At 41.2% G+C, this 16,058-nt stretch overlaps 1 protein-coding gene and 1 long non-coding RNA gene across 2 annotated transcripts in view; one reads left to right on the top strand and one right to left on the bottom strand.

Annotated features, from left to right (window-relative positions):
- Nucleotides 1-16,058, bottom strand: part of LOC141788375 (uncharacterized) — a 109,106-nt gene that overhangs the window by 58,402 nt on the left and 34,646 nt on the right. The gene's annotated exons all lie outside the window — the stretch shown is intronic.
- The window catches only part of lmo1 (LIM domain only 1), a 29,101-nt gene that overhangs the window by 9,121 nt on the left and 3,922 nt on the right, over nucleotides 1-16,058 (top strand). The window contains exon 2 of the mRNA XM_074667173.1: nucleotides 6,704-6,917. Coding sequence (XP_074523274.1) covers nucleotides 6,704-6,917 — 214 coding nt within the window. The remainder of the gene's footprint in view (nucleotides 1-6,703; nucleotides 6,918-16,058) is intronic.

Raw genomic sequence — 16,058 nt, 5'->3', positions numbered from 1 at the left:
TTCTCTCAGTGAGCATGTGTGTGTGTTCATGCTCAAACATAGGACTAGAACATGAATCATGTAGTGAATCAGTCATTTTTATTTGCTTATCACTTATAATACACTCATCATGCTTCTTTCAAACCTACGTGTATTCCAACTGATTATATTATCACCAGATGTCCTGTATTTTTGTCTTTTGGCGATAGAGAAACACGTCCGTCTTTGGGTGCAATTACGGGGATGATAGAAGCTGAATGAAAGGGGCTGATTTATGCGCACAATAGCAGAGACATCTGCATGAGATCCCCATTAACCTCAGTGGCAGATACCTCGGATTATGGACACATTTTATTTGGGACTGCCATAGTTATAGCATTTACAGTGGTGGCTGGAAATAAAGAGCGGGGTTGAATTTAGCTCCTGCTGTTTCTAAATTGAGAAAGGTTTTGTGATAGAAGTTTTTTGCTTAATGTCTACTCTTTGTACTTTCTATATCATTTATTTCACAGATGAAATTACATAATCAAATTTAGTGAAAGCGTTTTCAGGACGACTTCTTCAGTCTAATAGGACTGATCATGTGCGATTATGTTGTATTCAAAGTGAGATGTGTGGATCTGTTGTATGCTGTAACTGTCTCTTTTGAGTCTTTTTCAGACTGCTTTGAATCAAGTGATAGGGACTGACAGATGCACTTGTTTCAGATAGTTGTAATAATTTGGTCCTATAGTGTCTAATTTCCCTGACTTTGTGTATGTATGCACCCTGCTGGTGGCTAACTCCCTCTTATTTGCTGCAGCTGGGAGTTGGAATTATAGGGGCCCCTGAGAGGAGGCCCACCCAAGGCCAGCTTCCACCTCGCTGAAAGCCCACCTCCTTCCCCATGTGTCAGGAAGGCTGAGTGATTCTCATCAAGATCCTTTACCTCCCAGTGAACCAGCAAAGTCTGCATCACACCATGGCGTCAGTGCTTTTAATTGATCAAAAGACATTAAAAAAAAAGAACCACAGAGAATCAGATGTTACTGTCCCCTCTGCCATTAAGGCTGAGTGCCTGAGAGAGCAGCTGCTCCTTTGGGAGTGTGTGTAGTGGTGTCGTGAAGAATACTATGAATTTTTGGGCCACTTTCTCCAAAGATTTGTTTTATGCTCTTGTAGGGCTGGGGGATATATTGAATATGCTCGATGTATCGCAGGTTTTTGTACATGAAATATATGAAATGACAATATCGCAACCATCGACTACAAACAGTCAGGCTAATGTTCTCAAACGTCGGAACCTAATTCTCTTCAGTGATTCGCTCGTTTCACTCTCTGCTGCTCAGCCAGTGCTCCTCTCACAGCAAGCCCCACGCTCCCACGCCCACCCAGAAAAACTTGCACATGCGTGTTTTGGTATTGGGAGAGGAGGAAAAAAGTCGTCTGTACGTCTCATCAGTCGTGGGTTGTGGGTTCCCGGTACTTGTTTACTAGAGTGTAGCTACTTATTTGGGCTTGCTTTGCTGCCTGTATGATCCCTGATACTCTCCCAATTGTCCCCCACAAGAAAAAAAACCCAACATATTTTTGAGTTTCACTTTCGCTTTTCAGTGCACTCTGAAAAAACTAAAAATTTACTGGAACTAAAAATATGTAACTACATTAAGTTTGGTTTAAAATAAAAGGTTTGCTCAACTTCAACTTCAACTTCAAATTCTAAAAATCAAACTAAAAGGTCTGCTTGAATCCTTATACTGATGTCATTTTATTCATCAAAGGGTTGGATTTAACATTAATATAGTGATTTAGAGGAGAAATCAGGATATCGAGATATATATCACGTATCGAGATATAGCCTCCAAATATCGAGACATTGGATTTTGGCCATACTGTGCAGCCCTATGCTCTTAAAACTAAAACAAATGATCAGCAAGAGATGATTTTGGTATTCGAATCGACTCCTGTTTCTTAAATTCCAGGATTCGCTGTTTTTTTTTCATCAATCAATAAATGCAGAATATTTTCAGATTAATCAATAATAAAAAATAATTCCTAGTTTCTGCTCCATGTAAAACTTGACAGTGCAGAACTAGTCCTAAATTATATCTATGATAAGACTATTTTCTAACTCCACTGCCACAAAAGCTGATTCCAGGGCAATCATCTTATTTGGTCCATGGTCCTGGGACTCAAAGCAAACCTGTACACATTGAAGCAGGATTATTCTGAAGTGACCAATTTTTAGTCACTTAAAGGAAATTTGTAATTCCGACAAAGCAACTAGTGAAAGGATAAGAAAACACTCATAAAGCAGTCATTATCTGCCAATATTCAACACTGAATCAAAAAGCCTGCCAACATACAGTGTCAAATTGCTCGGTTGGGCATAGCCAACGTTAGCGGAACCAGCCTCCATTCAGGTCAACGTCCACATAGGTGTGCTGGTTAAACAATGCTCCATGGTGGTCTTGTACTTGTTGACCTAGGCCATGTCTACACATTGCCTAGGTGTTTGAGAAACCAAATGTATTTTATGTATTTCAGTTTAGGCCTGCTATCGACAGGACACTGCAGTTTTACATCACTTAAAACAATGTTTTCTGAAAACTCTGGCCAAAGTGAAGATTTTGGAAAACTCCAGTCTCACGATTTCATGAATACACCTGGAAAAATAAGTTTTTGGTTCTCAAATGTCACAGCTGAATGAAGGGGGTTCCTTCTGATTGGCTAGCACAGTTTGACGTGCTTCAAGCTGGACTTATTGATGGATTTCCCTGGTTATGTGGGGACAAAGTATTTTAAAAACAGACGAGGGGGGATGCTCGTTCTGGAAATACCTAGCCACGTGTGCACAAGGGCTTAGACAGCCCAAATTTTTCAAATCAACCAGGGCCACATTACTAAGTGCAGTCAGTCATCTGTGCTTGTTTAAATCCATGTAGTAGAGCATTTTGGAAATACCATGGTAACCACTGGCTGTAGCAACAGTTCAGACTTGTGATGGGAGGCTGCACTAGTTTAGACCCAAATTTCTGACCACGACTAAAAAAAATCTTTTACTTTGACTGAGATTGTCAAAGTTTACTTGTTCAGTCAAACAGTCGTACATATGGGAAAATAAATGAGCATTTCCTCACTTGTATTAAGGATAAGAACCAAACATGTAACACGTCTGTGATATTGACAAAAATGGCTCTGGAAAATGCCATTTGTCTTTCAGACACTCTTGTCCAGTGTGAGGAAATGTGGGTCAGGCCCTGTCTGTGTTAGAACTGTGCGTCCTTTATATCAACACTTCCTGGAGTGTTCCAAACAGCCCATTTTCTCTTAAAACCTTAAATATATCAAAAAAAGGTTAGCAGACTGATGTGATTTTTCTGATAGCGGTAACGACAGAAGTCTAAATGGGGTAACATAGAAATCGGATGCTATCTCTATAATGGAAAATACATACTCTGACAGACTGCTTGGGCTGAGAAAAACTAACTGTACATATTCTTGAAAGATACAATCTTAAAGAAAGTAGATGGATGGAGGCAGGGAGAAATGACAGGGCTTTACACACAGTACTAATGGCAAATTAAATTCCTGCTCAGGATGGATTTTTGGCAGGCCGAGTGCTGTCTCTCCACTTTGAGAGCTAAAATGCATCCCTTGTTGGAGAATGAATCGTGATGTTGAGAGGCATGCTTTTGGTGACATCAAATGACACTGGAAGGTCAGTGGCACTTGTATCTGTTAAATGGATTGGATTAAGTGGAGGCTGCCTCCTAGTCGGCTGCTTCCTTTCATAATGCAGCTTTTCTTTTCGGGGAGGTGGCGAGCATGGGAGGTTCTGTTCTCCTCCACGGTTTCACAAGGCGCCAGGAGTGGTGACAGGTGCAGGAAAATGTCTTGTGGCATTAAGGGAATTGAAAAGACATTTACTTTACACAGTCTTTTTTTTCTGTCACTGCTCTTTGTTTAGGAGGTTCGAGCTAGTGCCTGCTACACTACTATTAAAGCTGTTTTCCAGAGGCTGCTTTGGTACAAGACATCAAACCAATGTTTGTTCCCTGCAATGGCGTCAAGAAAACAGCATCAGTTGAATGTGCAAACTGGTTTCCTGGCACACTTGGAGCATTCCTCTACTGAGAAATCTCTCTCACAGTCAGCCATGAAAAGAGGGGACATGTGCATGAAGACAAGAATGTCAGATTAAGTGCAAATACAGAACGCAGGTTTTACAAGAAACACAGACAGAGCAAAACAAAGCATGTATCCAATAGAGGAGGCGCGCTGCAAACAGCTATTCCAGGATAGGTTAAGCTTTGGCCTTTTCAAACCTGATGTAAAACACACCACGAAATGTTTAAGGAGTGTGTAGCTGGTGTTGGTCTCAACCAATTAGGAGTAGTTCTCTGGAGGTGGAGGAAGGACCTTTTTGTATAATTAGTTCTCTTATTTAAAGCAAAGATTTTGAGCAGAATAACTAATTATGTGTCATAAAAGGCAAATTAAAGATTTTGGTGATGCCCCAAGGGGATTGCAGCAACCATTTTCTTTACACAAGCTTTAAAGCTCACATACACATGTACACACACACACACACACACACACACACACACACACACACACACACACACACACACACACACACACACACACACACACACAGGCATTTTCTTTCTCCTCATTAAGACTGTTTTTAGTTCTGTAGAAGGCTGTCAGGCCAGCACTGTTGGCATACCTGCAGAGAGCTCCCCTAACAAGCCGTGAAACGCAGGTAGAGGAGTCCACCCTTAGCCAGTAGGGCTTGAATTTGAAGCTTTTTAGCTTCATTTACACTGAACATTGGTATTTATAGCAGGTTTTGTGATCCTAATGTGCCAGCTTCAAGGGCCGTGTTTTGAGGAGGGGGGGTTAAGGGAGCTGGAAGGCAGGCAGAACACTAATTGATGGCTCCCATCGCCAGCACTGAACCAATAAGCCTCTCGCTTTCACTTCTGATAAAGAAATAAGATGGCTCAACACCACCAGAGCACTCACTGACACATAAACCAAAGCCATAAATTTAACAAGCTCTCCTGTTTCTCTCACTGTTTTTTGAAGGGGAAACACTAATTATATTACATTCATAACATTATTGATGTGTGGATGGTCAAGAATTGCAGAGCAAATCTGGATCCAATAAGGCACTTTGTGAGTCAATTTAGGTGTGCAAATATGAGAGTGTGACAGAAAGAGAGCGGGAAAAAATATGCTTCTCTATTCCAAAGTAGGCCTTTGAAAAGTGGTGGAAGGTTTTTATGAGAGAGAACGAAGCTGACAGGCTTAGGAAAAAAAACTGCGCTCAGAGTGAAGCGGTCCCCTGTTGCCAGCTGAAGTTGTGTTTATCACTGAGCAAACCAAAGAAGTTACTGTAAAATGGCAGCTCTTACGACACAATGACCCCATTCAAACCCAACTTTACACTGTTGCAACCCTGCATAAAGAAAGGTAAATAAAAACTTTATCTAGTCTGGACAAAATGTACAAGCGCACATCTCTAAAGTGTAACAGTTAACAAGTGACATTTCGTTCCAAACACTGTTTAACGTTTCTGTAAAGCGGGCCTTTATAGATATCCACACACACATACAAAATGCTTGCCTAACCCCCTGTCATGCAGAGTGTCCAGTCTTTTTTTGTGTGAGCGAGAGAAATGTGTTTTGAAAGTAGAGTGGCAAGTGGCGTCCACTGTGTGTTCTTTTAGACGGATCAATAGCTCAGTGTGTGAGAGAGTGTCTTAAGAGCTGTTGTCTTGTGCTTTCAGCTGTGGCAGACCTGTTAGTGCTACAGAGGGGAGCTGCGCGCCCCTGCCTCTGTACCACCAGTGGCCTGAGGGGGGCTTTTAGTCCAAACACAAATGTCAACCACACATACACTATTAGTGTTTAGTGCAGTTATTAAATGGACTTTATTTGTCCTTTAGGAGGCTAAAAGGCATGCTTAAAGGGGACCTGCGTGACAGCCGGGCAATTTGCGAGTTTGGTAACTTAGGCTCGCTTGTTGCAGACACATGAGTACAGATAAGTGTAAAATGAGGAAAAAGGCTGTAATGCTCGGAGTACTGTGTGTGTGTGTTTATGGTTTGCCTGCGCTAATGTGTATTTGAGGCTGTGTCAGTGTGTCCCTGTGTGTGTGTGTGTGTGTGTGTGTGTATAAAACACAGAGAGTGAGTGTATGCTAAAAGGCACTTAGGCCATAACATATCTCACTGGGGTCTGGTAGCAGTGTTTTTGTGGTCAGAGGCTTTTTAAAAGGTTAATGTTAATCTATACCAAACAAAGCCCATGAGGAGCTTTTACAGCTGTGGACAGTTGAGCGAAATGGGCTTTGATGAAATGGTAGGTAACTAACGTGCTATTCCGCTTGCTGTAAATACCACAGTAAGCAAAATAAACATTGTGTATTTTTATCCTGAGCACACACGACATGCCCCTTCCTCCGAAACCTGCTGCAAGTGATCATGTAACTTTTGTACTACAGCATGTTCCTGGTGGAACAAGTAAGTCAGGGCTTTGTAGTCCAATGTGACCTGTGTGCCTATCTACATGGAAGAATGTTTTCTTTAATGCATATGAAGCAGGTAGGCAGTGTGCTGTGGCCAGGCTTAGCCGCCTCGAGAAGCAGCCAGCTTATCAAAAAGAGAACATGAAAAGTCACTCGTGTTCCCGGGCCGTAAATCACGCGTAGCTGTTTGTCTCCTTATCACTTACAGGTGTGCCGATGCTCTCCGTCCAGCCCAAAGGGAAACAGAAGGGGTGTGCTGGCTGCAATCGCAAGATTAAAGACCGCTACCTGCTCAAGGCCCTGGACAAATACTGGCACGAGGACTGTCTCAAATGTGCCTGCTGCGACTGCCGCCTGGGGGAGGTGGGCTCCACCCTCTATACGAAAGCCAACCTCATCCTCTGTCGCAGGGACTACCTGAGGCAAGAAAGACACACAATCACCTCTTAACACTCACAACAAAAACAAAAGGCACTTCATTCCCAGAGCTGTGTGACATGAAAGGACCACAGAGGGGTTTTTTTCTCCTGCTGCTTTGGTTTCTCCACCTGCTTTAGTTTCCCTGCAATTGTTTTTTTTTTAATTTATCAAAATCACTAAAAGATATCTGTGACAGCGTATGAAGAGAGTTTGGTGTCATATGTACAGCATGCATTAACTGGACTAAAATATTGCCTCAATACACACACATTGCATGGGCAGAAAAAAATAATTATAAGGTGCATTGCTTTGATACTTCTGTTTTCTCCAATTTACTCCTAGAAAACATTTTCTAAAAAAGTCTACGACAACTATACAATGTGGGTTAGGAGCTACTGTGTTAATTGTATCAATTTACCTCATCTTCACTTCTGCAAATAATACTGAGTTACATTAATTTTATTGTAATTTCAAATTGATTACACATTAAAAACACATTCAAGCTCCCACATTACTATATTATAATTAAACTACACTTCATTTTTTTCCATATAAGTATGTGCAGTCAGTTCTTCTCAATTAACTTGAAAAACGGATACACGTATTCTTAAGTACAGCATTAACAGTTGAGGCTTGAAGGTCTGCGCAGGTTTTTTAAAAATCATATTATAATGAAACATTTTAAATATTATATTAAACCCCAAAAAACAGAAATAAAAATTGAGCAATGCTGGGTTGAAAATAACGCCTTTCATGTGCCAGTTCAAGCAGATTTTTCCCCCTTGCTGTCTACATGTTAGGGTGTGTGGGGATATGCCTAGAAATGTTTGTGTGCTGCACTGGACATCAACTATCTCACTGAAAGTGGGGTTTGAGATTAAGACTTCGCAACGGGGCCATTCACTAAAGGCCTATGTAAGTTTATTTTTCTAAAGCCCAGCAGGAATCCTGATATGAATAGTTTTATTTCCCGACAGTTGATGCCTGTCTGTATTAAATTAATGAGCATACTTGTCCTTTTCTCTGTCTGTCTTGCTGTAACAGACTCACACACTAATGATTGCAGGTAACTTCTGTTTAAGTTCAGAGCTCAGAACTGATCACAGATAAAAGTATAAAAAATCCATGTTTTGAGGAGTGTATTGAGAAAGTCACTGCACTGAAACAAACGATGCATGGTGTGTGTTTAGTGCGCTACAGTCCATGTGTAGAGTTTGGATTTAAAGTGTCTTTAGTCACTAAAAGGGTTTGATAAAAACCCTCGGACCTCTACACAAGAAATTTTTTTTTTGTTGTGTTGAAGCCATTGTGTCTTTACATCTTTGGTGTACTTGCATTAGCGTTCAGTTCTGTCAGTGTTTTTATGAAATTAGAGGACTCCTGTCATGGAGTAGACTAGCTCTCAGTAGTTCAGAGCTGTAGGCTGTGAGAAAGCACTCGGCAGGCTTGTTGCTTCATCAGTGTCTTTGGCTCGGTATCCCCCCCTTCAGATGCCCCTGCCATCTGCTTGTTAAATTAAACATGACCATTTCCTGGGCGTTAAGTCACATTCCCAATGAGATCCTACCATTTATCTGAGAGAGAATCCCCCCGGGGCTGACTTAGGGATGCCGCTGCCCTAAACCCCACCCACCCACCCTGTCCTAAAAATCTATGTCCCCCCTCTTTTTCTTCTTCCCTTCTGCCTGCTTGTCCCAGCCTACTACCCTTAGGTTACAACCAGTCATTATTTTTTCTACAAAGAACATCAGATATAATTGTGTATCACCTCTAACCTCCTAATCAAAGACGAGCTTAATCAAGTTGGTTATTTTCCGACCTAACTCATGGATCTCTATAAAGTCTCACTTATTCCCCAGCTCCTCCTCTGACCTGGAAGAAGTCCACAGCCCACTTGAGAGGCGCTTAGGGACGTTACATCGAGATAGGCCATTACCATCCATCAGTTCCCACCCACAGTTAATGCTTTTAAGATGCAGTGAGAGGTCCACTAAGACCTGATGTTGCCCCCAGAAGGGGCAGATGGTGCAGATGAGGTAATAATAAATGGGCAAATGACCAAGAGAAGGCAAAAATGATGAAGCTCGGAGTTTCACTTGGTAAAATACATCTGCTGAAAGGACAGCACCCCCCTCCTCAAAGCCATAAGTGCCTAACTGGCACTGAGAGGGGAGAAGGAAAAGCTTTCTCGTACATTAAACCAGTAAGATGTAGAGGTCAGAGGAGGGATGAAAAACTGAGAGTGACATATGAAATCAAGAGTTAGGAATAGTGAAATAAGAATAAAAGGAAAGAGGAGGAGGAGAAAGCTTTCTGTGCTCCTCTGTTGCCCTGGACTGCCTAATGAAATCCATCCCACTCGGCTGCTCTTCAGCCTGCGACAAATGCAGAACACTTAATGGCTGGAGATGCTTGAGATGAATTCTATTATGAAACAAATTAAAAACCTTGCCTTGCGTATAGAGAAGAGGCAGTTTGAAAGTGTTTGAAAGTAGGTGATGCAGTCTCCCTCCTGTTTCCTTTTCATTCCTTTTTTTTCCTGTGCAGAAAGACGTAGGCTCCCCTCACCTGCAGTAATGAAGTTAAATCTGTGCGCTGAATTAGCCTCCTGCACTTCATTACAGACGAGCCGGTGGATCAAACACACTTTGGTTATTTCCCAGGGTTTGGAACCCTGCCATGCTCACATTAATTATTATAGGAGCTCCATCTGTGATTGTCCTTCACTGGCATTAGCAACTTATTGAATGCACTCACGCTTTTCTGATTCTTCCACACCCGCACACACAAACACTAAAACACACACATACCTTAAACTGCGTCCTCCTGTGCCCTCCAAAAGGAGATGCCACAAAAAGTTCAGTTTTTAACGTCCCTGACGTTCACTTTCCTGTATCAGGAGGGATTTTTTTCCAGCAAATTGGCCACGCTCTTCCACGATAAATGAGAATAATAGATTAATTAGCTATTTCCTTTATGTCTCTGGCCCAGGATGGTACGACTTTACCAGAGGGTGGACAATCTAGTCATGGTGTGATCATCAGGACTTGAAGCCTGAAATCATTTCATCTTCCATTTCATATATTAGAGAGGACATAATAGTCATCCACTTATCAAAATGGGGTATAATTAACTGTAAGAGGAAAAACGTTTTCAAGATAATGAACATTATAAGTTATCCGCAAACCAGTGAAATAGCAGGAGGAAGATGATAGCTCCATCTGTATGTGACTGTTTTTTTAAATCTGTCCTCTCTGTACTACTTTAGGAAGTAAAACAATAGCCCTCCTCCTCTTCCTTTTTCTCTAACAGTTGCTCTTCCTCTCTGGGAAAGACAGAGCTGAACAGAAAGGTTTACACTTTAAAAAGACACAACTGTTGGGGAGGGTCAGAACATGCGATGCATGCATTAACAGCTTTCCCTTTTTATGAAATCTGACAAACCCAGCACAGGCTGGGAAGTCTCAAAGAGCTCAGAGAACAGGTAGAAAACTTCAAGAGCAACAGTCCAATGTGAGGGAAGCAATACAGAGAGGCAGATGATGCACAGCAGCAGATTGAGGGGTTTGAAGTTAGAAAAGCAGCAACTTAAAAGACATAAAGAAGCCCCTCTTTTCTCTACAGACCTCTTGTAATAACTCAATAACACTGAAGCAGAGCTGAGCTTTTTTGCATTCCTACCATCCAACTCTGCTCCCAACAACCCACATCAGTACACAGAGTCTGGAGTAAATATGAGCTCTTTCAAAAAAAGAGGGAGTGTGATTAAAGAATAAAGCCTGGTTTCCCACAAAAAGACTTTTAAAGTCTTAACAGATGCTTAAGTATGAGAGACCCCACACACAATGGTAAATAATGATAGATTTAACAGGTTTGTTCTTATGGTGTGTAGTGCAATGAATGTCCAAAACAGTGCACCATGGATTCCACTGACCCACAGCCAGAGTCCCCATACTCCAAAGAGGAAACCCCGTAAAATCTCTTGTGGTCAGACAAGAGCTGATTCATGAGGTAGATCTATTCATCTCGCTCTTATACTATTCTGTGTTTACGGCAACCATGTGCGTGTACCACCTCATCATCGTGTCTGAAGGCCTTTGCACTTTATAAGGTAGGGAGCTAATGTAGCAAGGAGGGAGCTAACTACAGAAGCACAGGTATTTCACGTCAGTTATGTCAGAAAATTCAACAGCAGCTTGCAATAAATCATAGCTTATTTTTCGAGGGATGGGGGTGGCATAGAAAAATGTAACACAAAAAGTTTCACAAAGCAACTTGGAAATAATCATGTCAAAGAACACAACTAGAAAAGCACTCCACCAAGCATATTGTGATTGTCATGCAACATTTAAGTCCTACTTTAATGTTATACTCCCTTTCAGCAGACTGGATGCTACAATTTGGGGTTAGTTGCAGGTTTGTACGATAATTTGTTACCTGACAGTGTTGAAAACTTATGATGACCCTTTACATATTTCATATTCCGGATCTTAGTCTCCAGAATATTGCCCGATTCTGGATCACTCTTTTACATCAGTCAGAAATTATCGTGGCCTTGTCTCGTATTCTTTTGCAAAGCAATCCGACCATTTATCGTATAGTTATATACCCATATAGTGAAACTGCCCCTGTCTCACAATGATAAAAAATCCTTAATCACTTCTTCCTTATCCCTTTTTGAAAATGTCTTAATAATTTCATCAAGATCCGTCCATTACTTTTTGTGTTATGTTGTTCACAGACAAACTCTCCCAAAAATATAACCTCCTTGGCAGAGGTACCAAGTTAAACCAATGTTGTTGTATACATACACATGGAGGAGGAATGCGCCCGATGCAAGTATGTGTACCCTAGCCTTCATTTAATAAATATCTAACAAGAGAGTGAGAGATTCGTGAAAACACACACTCCAATCCAATAAGCAGCCAGCCTGCCTTCTCTTCATTCCACATTATCCGGTTCAGAAATCCAAGCCAGGATGTCTCACAGGTTGTGGAGAGCAACCTAAATCTGCACCTCAAACCCTCATATCTATACAAATAAATGACAGAGAAGTCTGCATAAAGAGAGGACCTTTTTACGCTCCAAACCCTGTTAGAGTGATGATTGATCGATAAAACTCAATTGGCTGAGTCTATTATGGGCAATATTTTCCAGAACCTCACCTTTAACTCACTTTTTGAATGAAAGGCTTAAAAGAATCTGTGTTGATGTAGAATTATTTTTCACTTCTCTTTTGTGACTATTGATTTATTTAATCCAAATGACCAGGGAAATTGAAGTGCATGAGCCACTGCACTCCCACAATGCAGGACACGTGTCAGAACAATAAGCTGAAATTATGCAGAAAATGGCCCATTCAAACAAAAAATTCCATTGTAAATGATGAGAATTCATGTTTTTTCATGCATCTTCTGCTCTGTGAGGGCACTGTTTCAAAGCAATACACTCAATAAGGACAGCATCAACTGTGTTGAAGTTGTGTGTATGTGATTTCATAGATAATCCTGTGTTAAAGTCTGATGAATAACAGACTGTTCATCCTCCAATACTATCTGAATGGACATCATGAGCTCTATAGGTATTTAATCAGAGTACTGTCCATTCTTCAGCACAAGATAAAGGTAACAGTTGACCAGGTCATACCTTTCATGTGCCGCCTCCCCCTTTGCTCTCAGAGGCTTGAGTGGACCTTTTTGTGTCTCACTGATTTCACTTTGTGTCAGTTTCTTCTTCATTTTTGTGCTAAAACGGTACATTCTCTGACATCATGTCTCTTCACCTTTACATTTGCCTCTTGATTGTGTGTCGGTGTGAAGTGTTTCTCGCTCGCTCTACCCCAGCTGTTACTTGTGAGACTGCAGCAGCAGCAGCAGCAGAGGTTCACCTCCGGTTGCTTTTAGCTTCATAGGAGCTGAGAGAGAAGAGTGTAATGTGTTTGAACAGTTCTCTCTGGCTCCGTTAGCAAAAGTAGCCCAATTAAACCAAATGTTGATGCCACTTTACAACTCAGACACTTCAACTGTTGGCTGAAGATCTGTGAATGGGAACCAAAAACACCAATACACTTTCTGACACTCTGACACTTCATGTAGCAGTGAAGATGGGAGATGTTTTTCTACTTGGTAATTAATTACAAAGCAGAGAAAAAAAAAAACAATGAAAGCTTTTCTTATTTTGTAAAATCAAGGTAAATAAGGGATATCCTGTTATTTTAGAGAACTTGACGGAACTTGTGGTATATATGCAATATTGTAAAAGCTGACTCAGCCTAACTTTGGATTAATCTGGAAAACAGGCAGAGGTGGAGCTAAGGCGGCTGTGAGCCTACTGACAAACAGAAACAGTGTGCCCATCTGTTAGTTAACCACAACCAAGGGGCGACATCCAGTAAGTAAAAATGAGGCCTGTGCGGAAATGCTACATGTTGCTGCTCATACAGAAACCAGAAAAAACAGAAGTCACGCACACACCCAGCCATAAAAAAAGACATTTACAGCATTAAAAAACATGTTTACAGCCTGGTTTCAAAAAACGCTAATTTCACTATCGGCACACACTGTATGATGAGGAAATTTTTATGCTGACTTGGAGGTTTAGAAGTTACTGGGATCATCTGATTGTCCAATCAGAGACACAGCTTAGGTCACGTGACTGACAGGCGCCCCGTAACTTTTTGAAAGGAAACTCACAGCCGGTGTTTTAGCAAATGTGGCTGCGTCCGTGGATTGGTTTCATTTCACGGATTCAAGAACAGACGGGTGACCTCTCAGAGGCTACTTCCATGGTTTACAGTCTATGACCACAACATGTTCCAAATTATGCAAATTAACACTTATCAAAACAGATAAATTACAGGAATAAAACCCACCCAGTTTGTACGATTAAAACAAAGAGCTACCATTTTTATAGCAGGCTGTAAACATGTTATTTCTAAACTAGAAGTGGACAGTTTAACAACAAACCTAGTGTGTTCATATTTCAAAACACTTGAGGTTATGGCTTGAAAATAATGAACAACAAACCAATGATCAGTTGTTTTGGAACTTCTCTGGTGATTGTTATTTTCTGAGAAATTTTATAACAGACCGTAATTCCACTAGATGTGATCGTATAGATCTGTATCAATACAGGCTAGCAAAAATGCTACCGTGCAATGGAATGCTGGGCTAGGTAGCTAGAGTCAACTTCCCATTGCATCTTGCAACATGATGCAATTTGTGTGTCAAAAATATGAGGAAGACAAGATTCATTTGCAGCACAAATAAAAAGTTTTATCAAAAATACATGGGAGCATTCCAGCTTTACAAAGCTAGTCTCAACAGTCAAAGAGCTCCTTATTTCTTCAGAGTTAAAGTGGACAAACCACAGCTGACAGTTATTGGGGTTGCAATGCATCAATAATGTTATTTTTCATAATAAAAAGAATAAAAAGTCTTTACCTATAATACATGGGTTCTTTGTTTTTAGAGCACACAGATGTATCTGAAAGGCAAAACCCAACCTCAAGAGTCAAGCACAGCTTTCTCTTGGAGGTAGAACTTAGTGCCGGCAGCCAGCTGGGCTCCCCCACCGGGCGTTTTCACAACCTGTATGTATCAAGTGAGCACCATGTCCACAGCCCAGCGGGGTGTAATGGAGATGGGTTAGAATAATCCCATGAGCTGTTAGAGGTGTGTGCGTGTCAGACTCTGTAAGTGACCAAGGCTCTCTGGGCTCTTTTATAACCTTGGTTCCCTGGAGGAAAGAAAAAGACATCCCTCTGTGACCCTGTGGTCCAGTATGGAGCTCAGGTCTGGTGAAACCTGGAGCAGACTCTGCGACTGGACTGGGATAATGATGAAACAGGGAGGGAAGGCAATGGATTTTATTATGTGGGGACAAGTTTTTGAGTTTTGGTGAACAAAAGGGAAAAGACATCCAGACATGCTATTTTTGGCAAAATGTTGAAGAAACACTGGTCTGCATTTCTACATCATCTCTCAACAAGTGACCTTACATCTCTTCTTTCTTGCTGCTTTATTTAAGAATTCATGGTCACAGCTTTAGTAAATTTACGGTAGCACTACAGTGTAGTGTACTCCAGTTCGACTACTGTTTTTAAGCTGTGAAGAAGAAATCACCTGATGTGGAGCCAGTAGGTTTTGTTTAGAGCTGTTACCAATACTTGTAGTGGTACCTGAACAATTCTGGTTTCATCATGTTACTAAGATGTGAAACAGAGTTGCCAGTGTGTGTTAACTGGAAAGCTTAAGTGCAGTAAAGGGATAGAAACAGGGAAAATTGCTGGGTTGCTTACAATGGATTGATTTCGATCTGTATGAGAACTTTTTGGGAAAAACTTGTTTTTAAGTAGGCCTTTATGGACAAAAACAGCTTATTTGTGAGTGTCCGTGGGGTGGCAGATGTCTGCTATATTTACTGAAACAGTAACCAGTTGTAACAATGTCTCTGTTTAACACCATGTGAATCCCTCTTATGGAACATAACAACCCTTCTCCCTCTGTTTCTGTCTCTCCTGCTCCTCTGGGGCAGCGGCTCCTTATTAGAAGCAGGCCTGCTGGATAGACGCTTTCTTTAACAAGGTGAAAGCAACTGAATGGGACTAGCATAAACGAGGCAGAATATCAACAGTGTGACTCCTCTGTCTGAGCCCTACATGTTTGGGGAAAAAGTGTTTAACATACTGTTGGATTGGCAATCTGCTGTTGCCTTATCCCCTCTTGCAAAGCTGTGAAACGGCCCTTCTCCTCCAGCAGAATATATAAATCTATCTGGGCTTCAGAATCTCCAAATTAAACATAGGGGCAGGCGCTTGGAAAATGAAAATGTAAATCTGACTGAGAAAAGCATTCCAGTTCCTTTGCTTTGAGGAGAAAGAGATCTATGCGAGTGCCTTCTTGCTCTGTTTGTGACCTTTATCATTTGGCTCCTATCTAATACGCCTAAACAAGCAGCAGCCATGTTTAAGCAGGGAGCCATCACGGTTAAACATTTTAATTCTTCAAGGTTACAGCAGCCATCATTGTCTCAGCCACTTCTGTGAATGAAAGCACAAACAGAAAAAAGCAGAGAGAAGACATCCTTGTAACACAATCTTTTGAACTTATAACTACATTATAGAACGAAGCCCCATGTGTAAA

This window comes from Halichoeres trimaculatus, unplaced genomic scaffold, assembly GCF_033239565.1.
Source record: "Halichoeres trimaculatus isolate MK-OKI-2021-1 unplaced genomic scaffold, fHalTri1.1 fHalTri1_scaffold_3, whole genome shotgun sequence".
Lineage (NCBI taxonomy): Eukaryota > Metazoa > Chordata > Actinopteri > Labriformes > Labridae > Halichoeres > Halichoeres trimaculatus.
The sequence above is the reverse complement of the archived record's forward strand: the minus strand, read 5'-3'. Positions and strand labels throughout refer to the sequence as shown.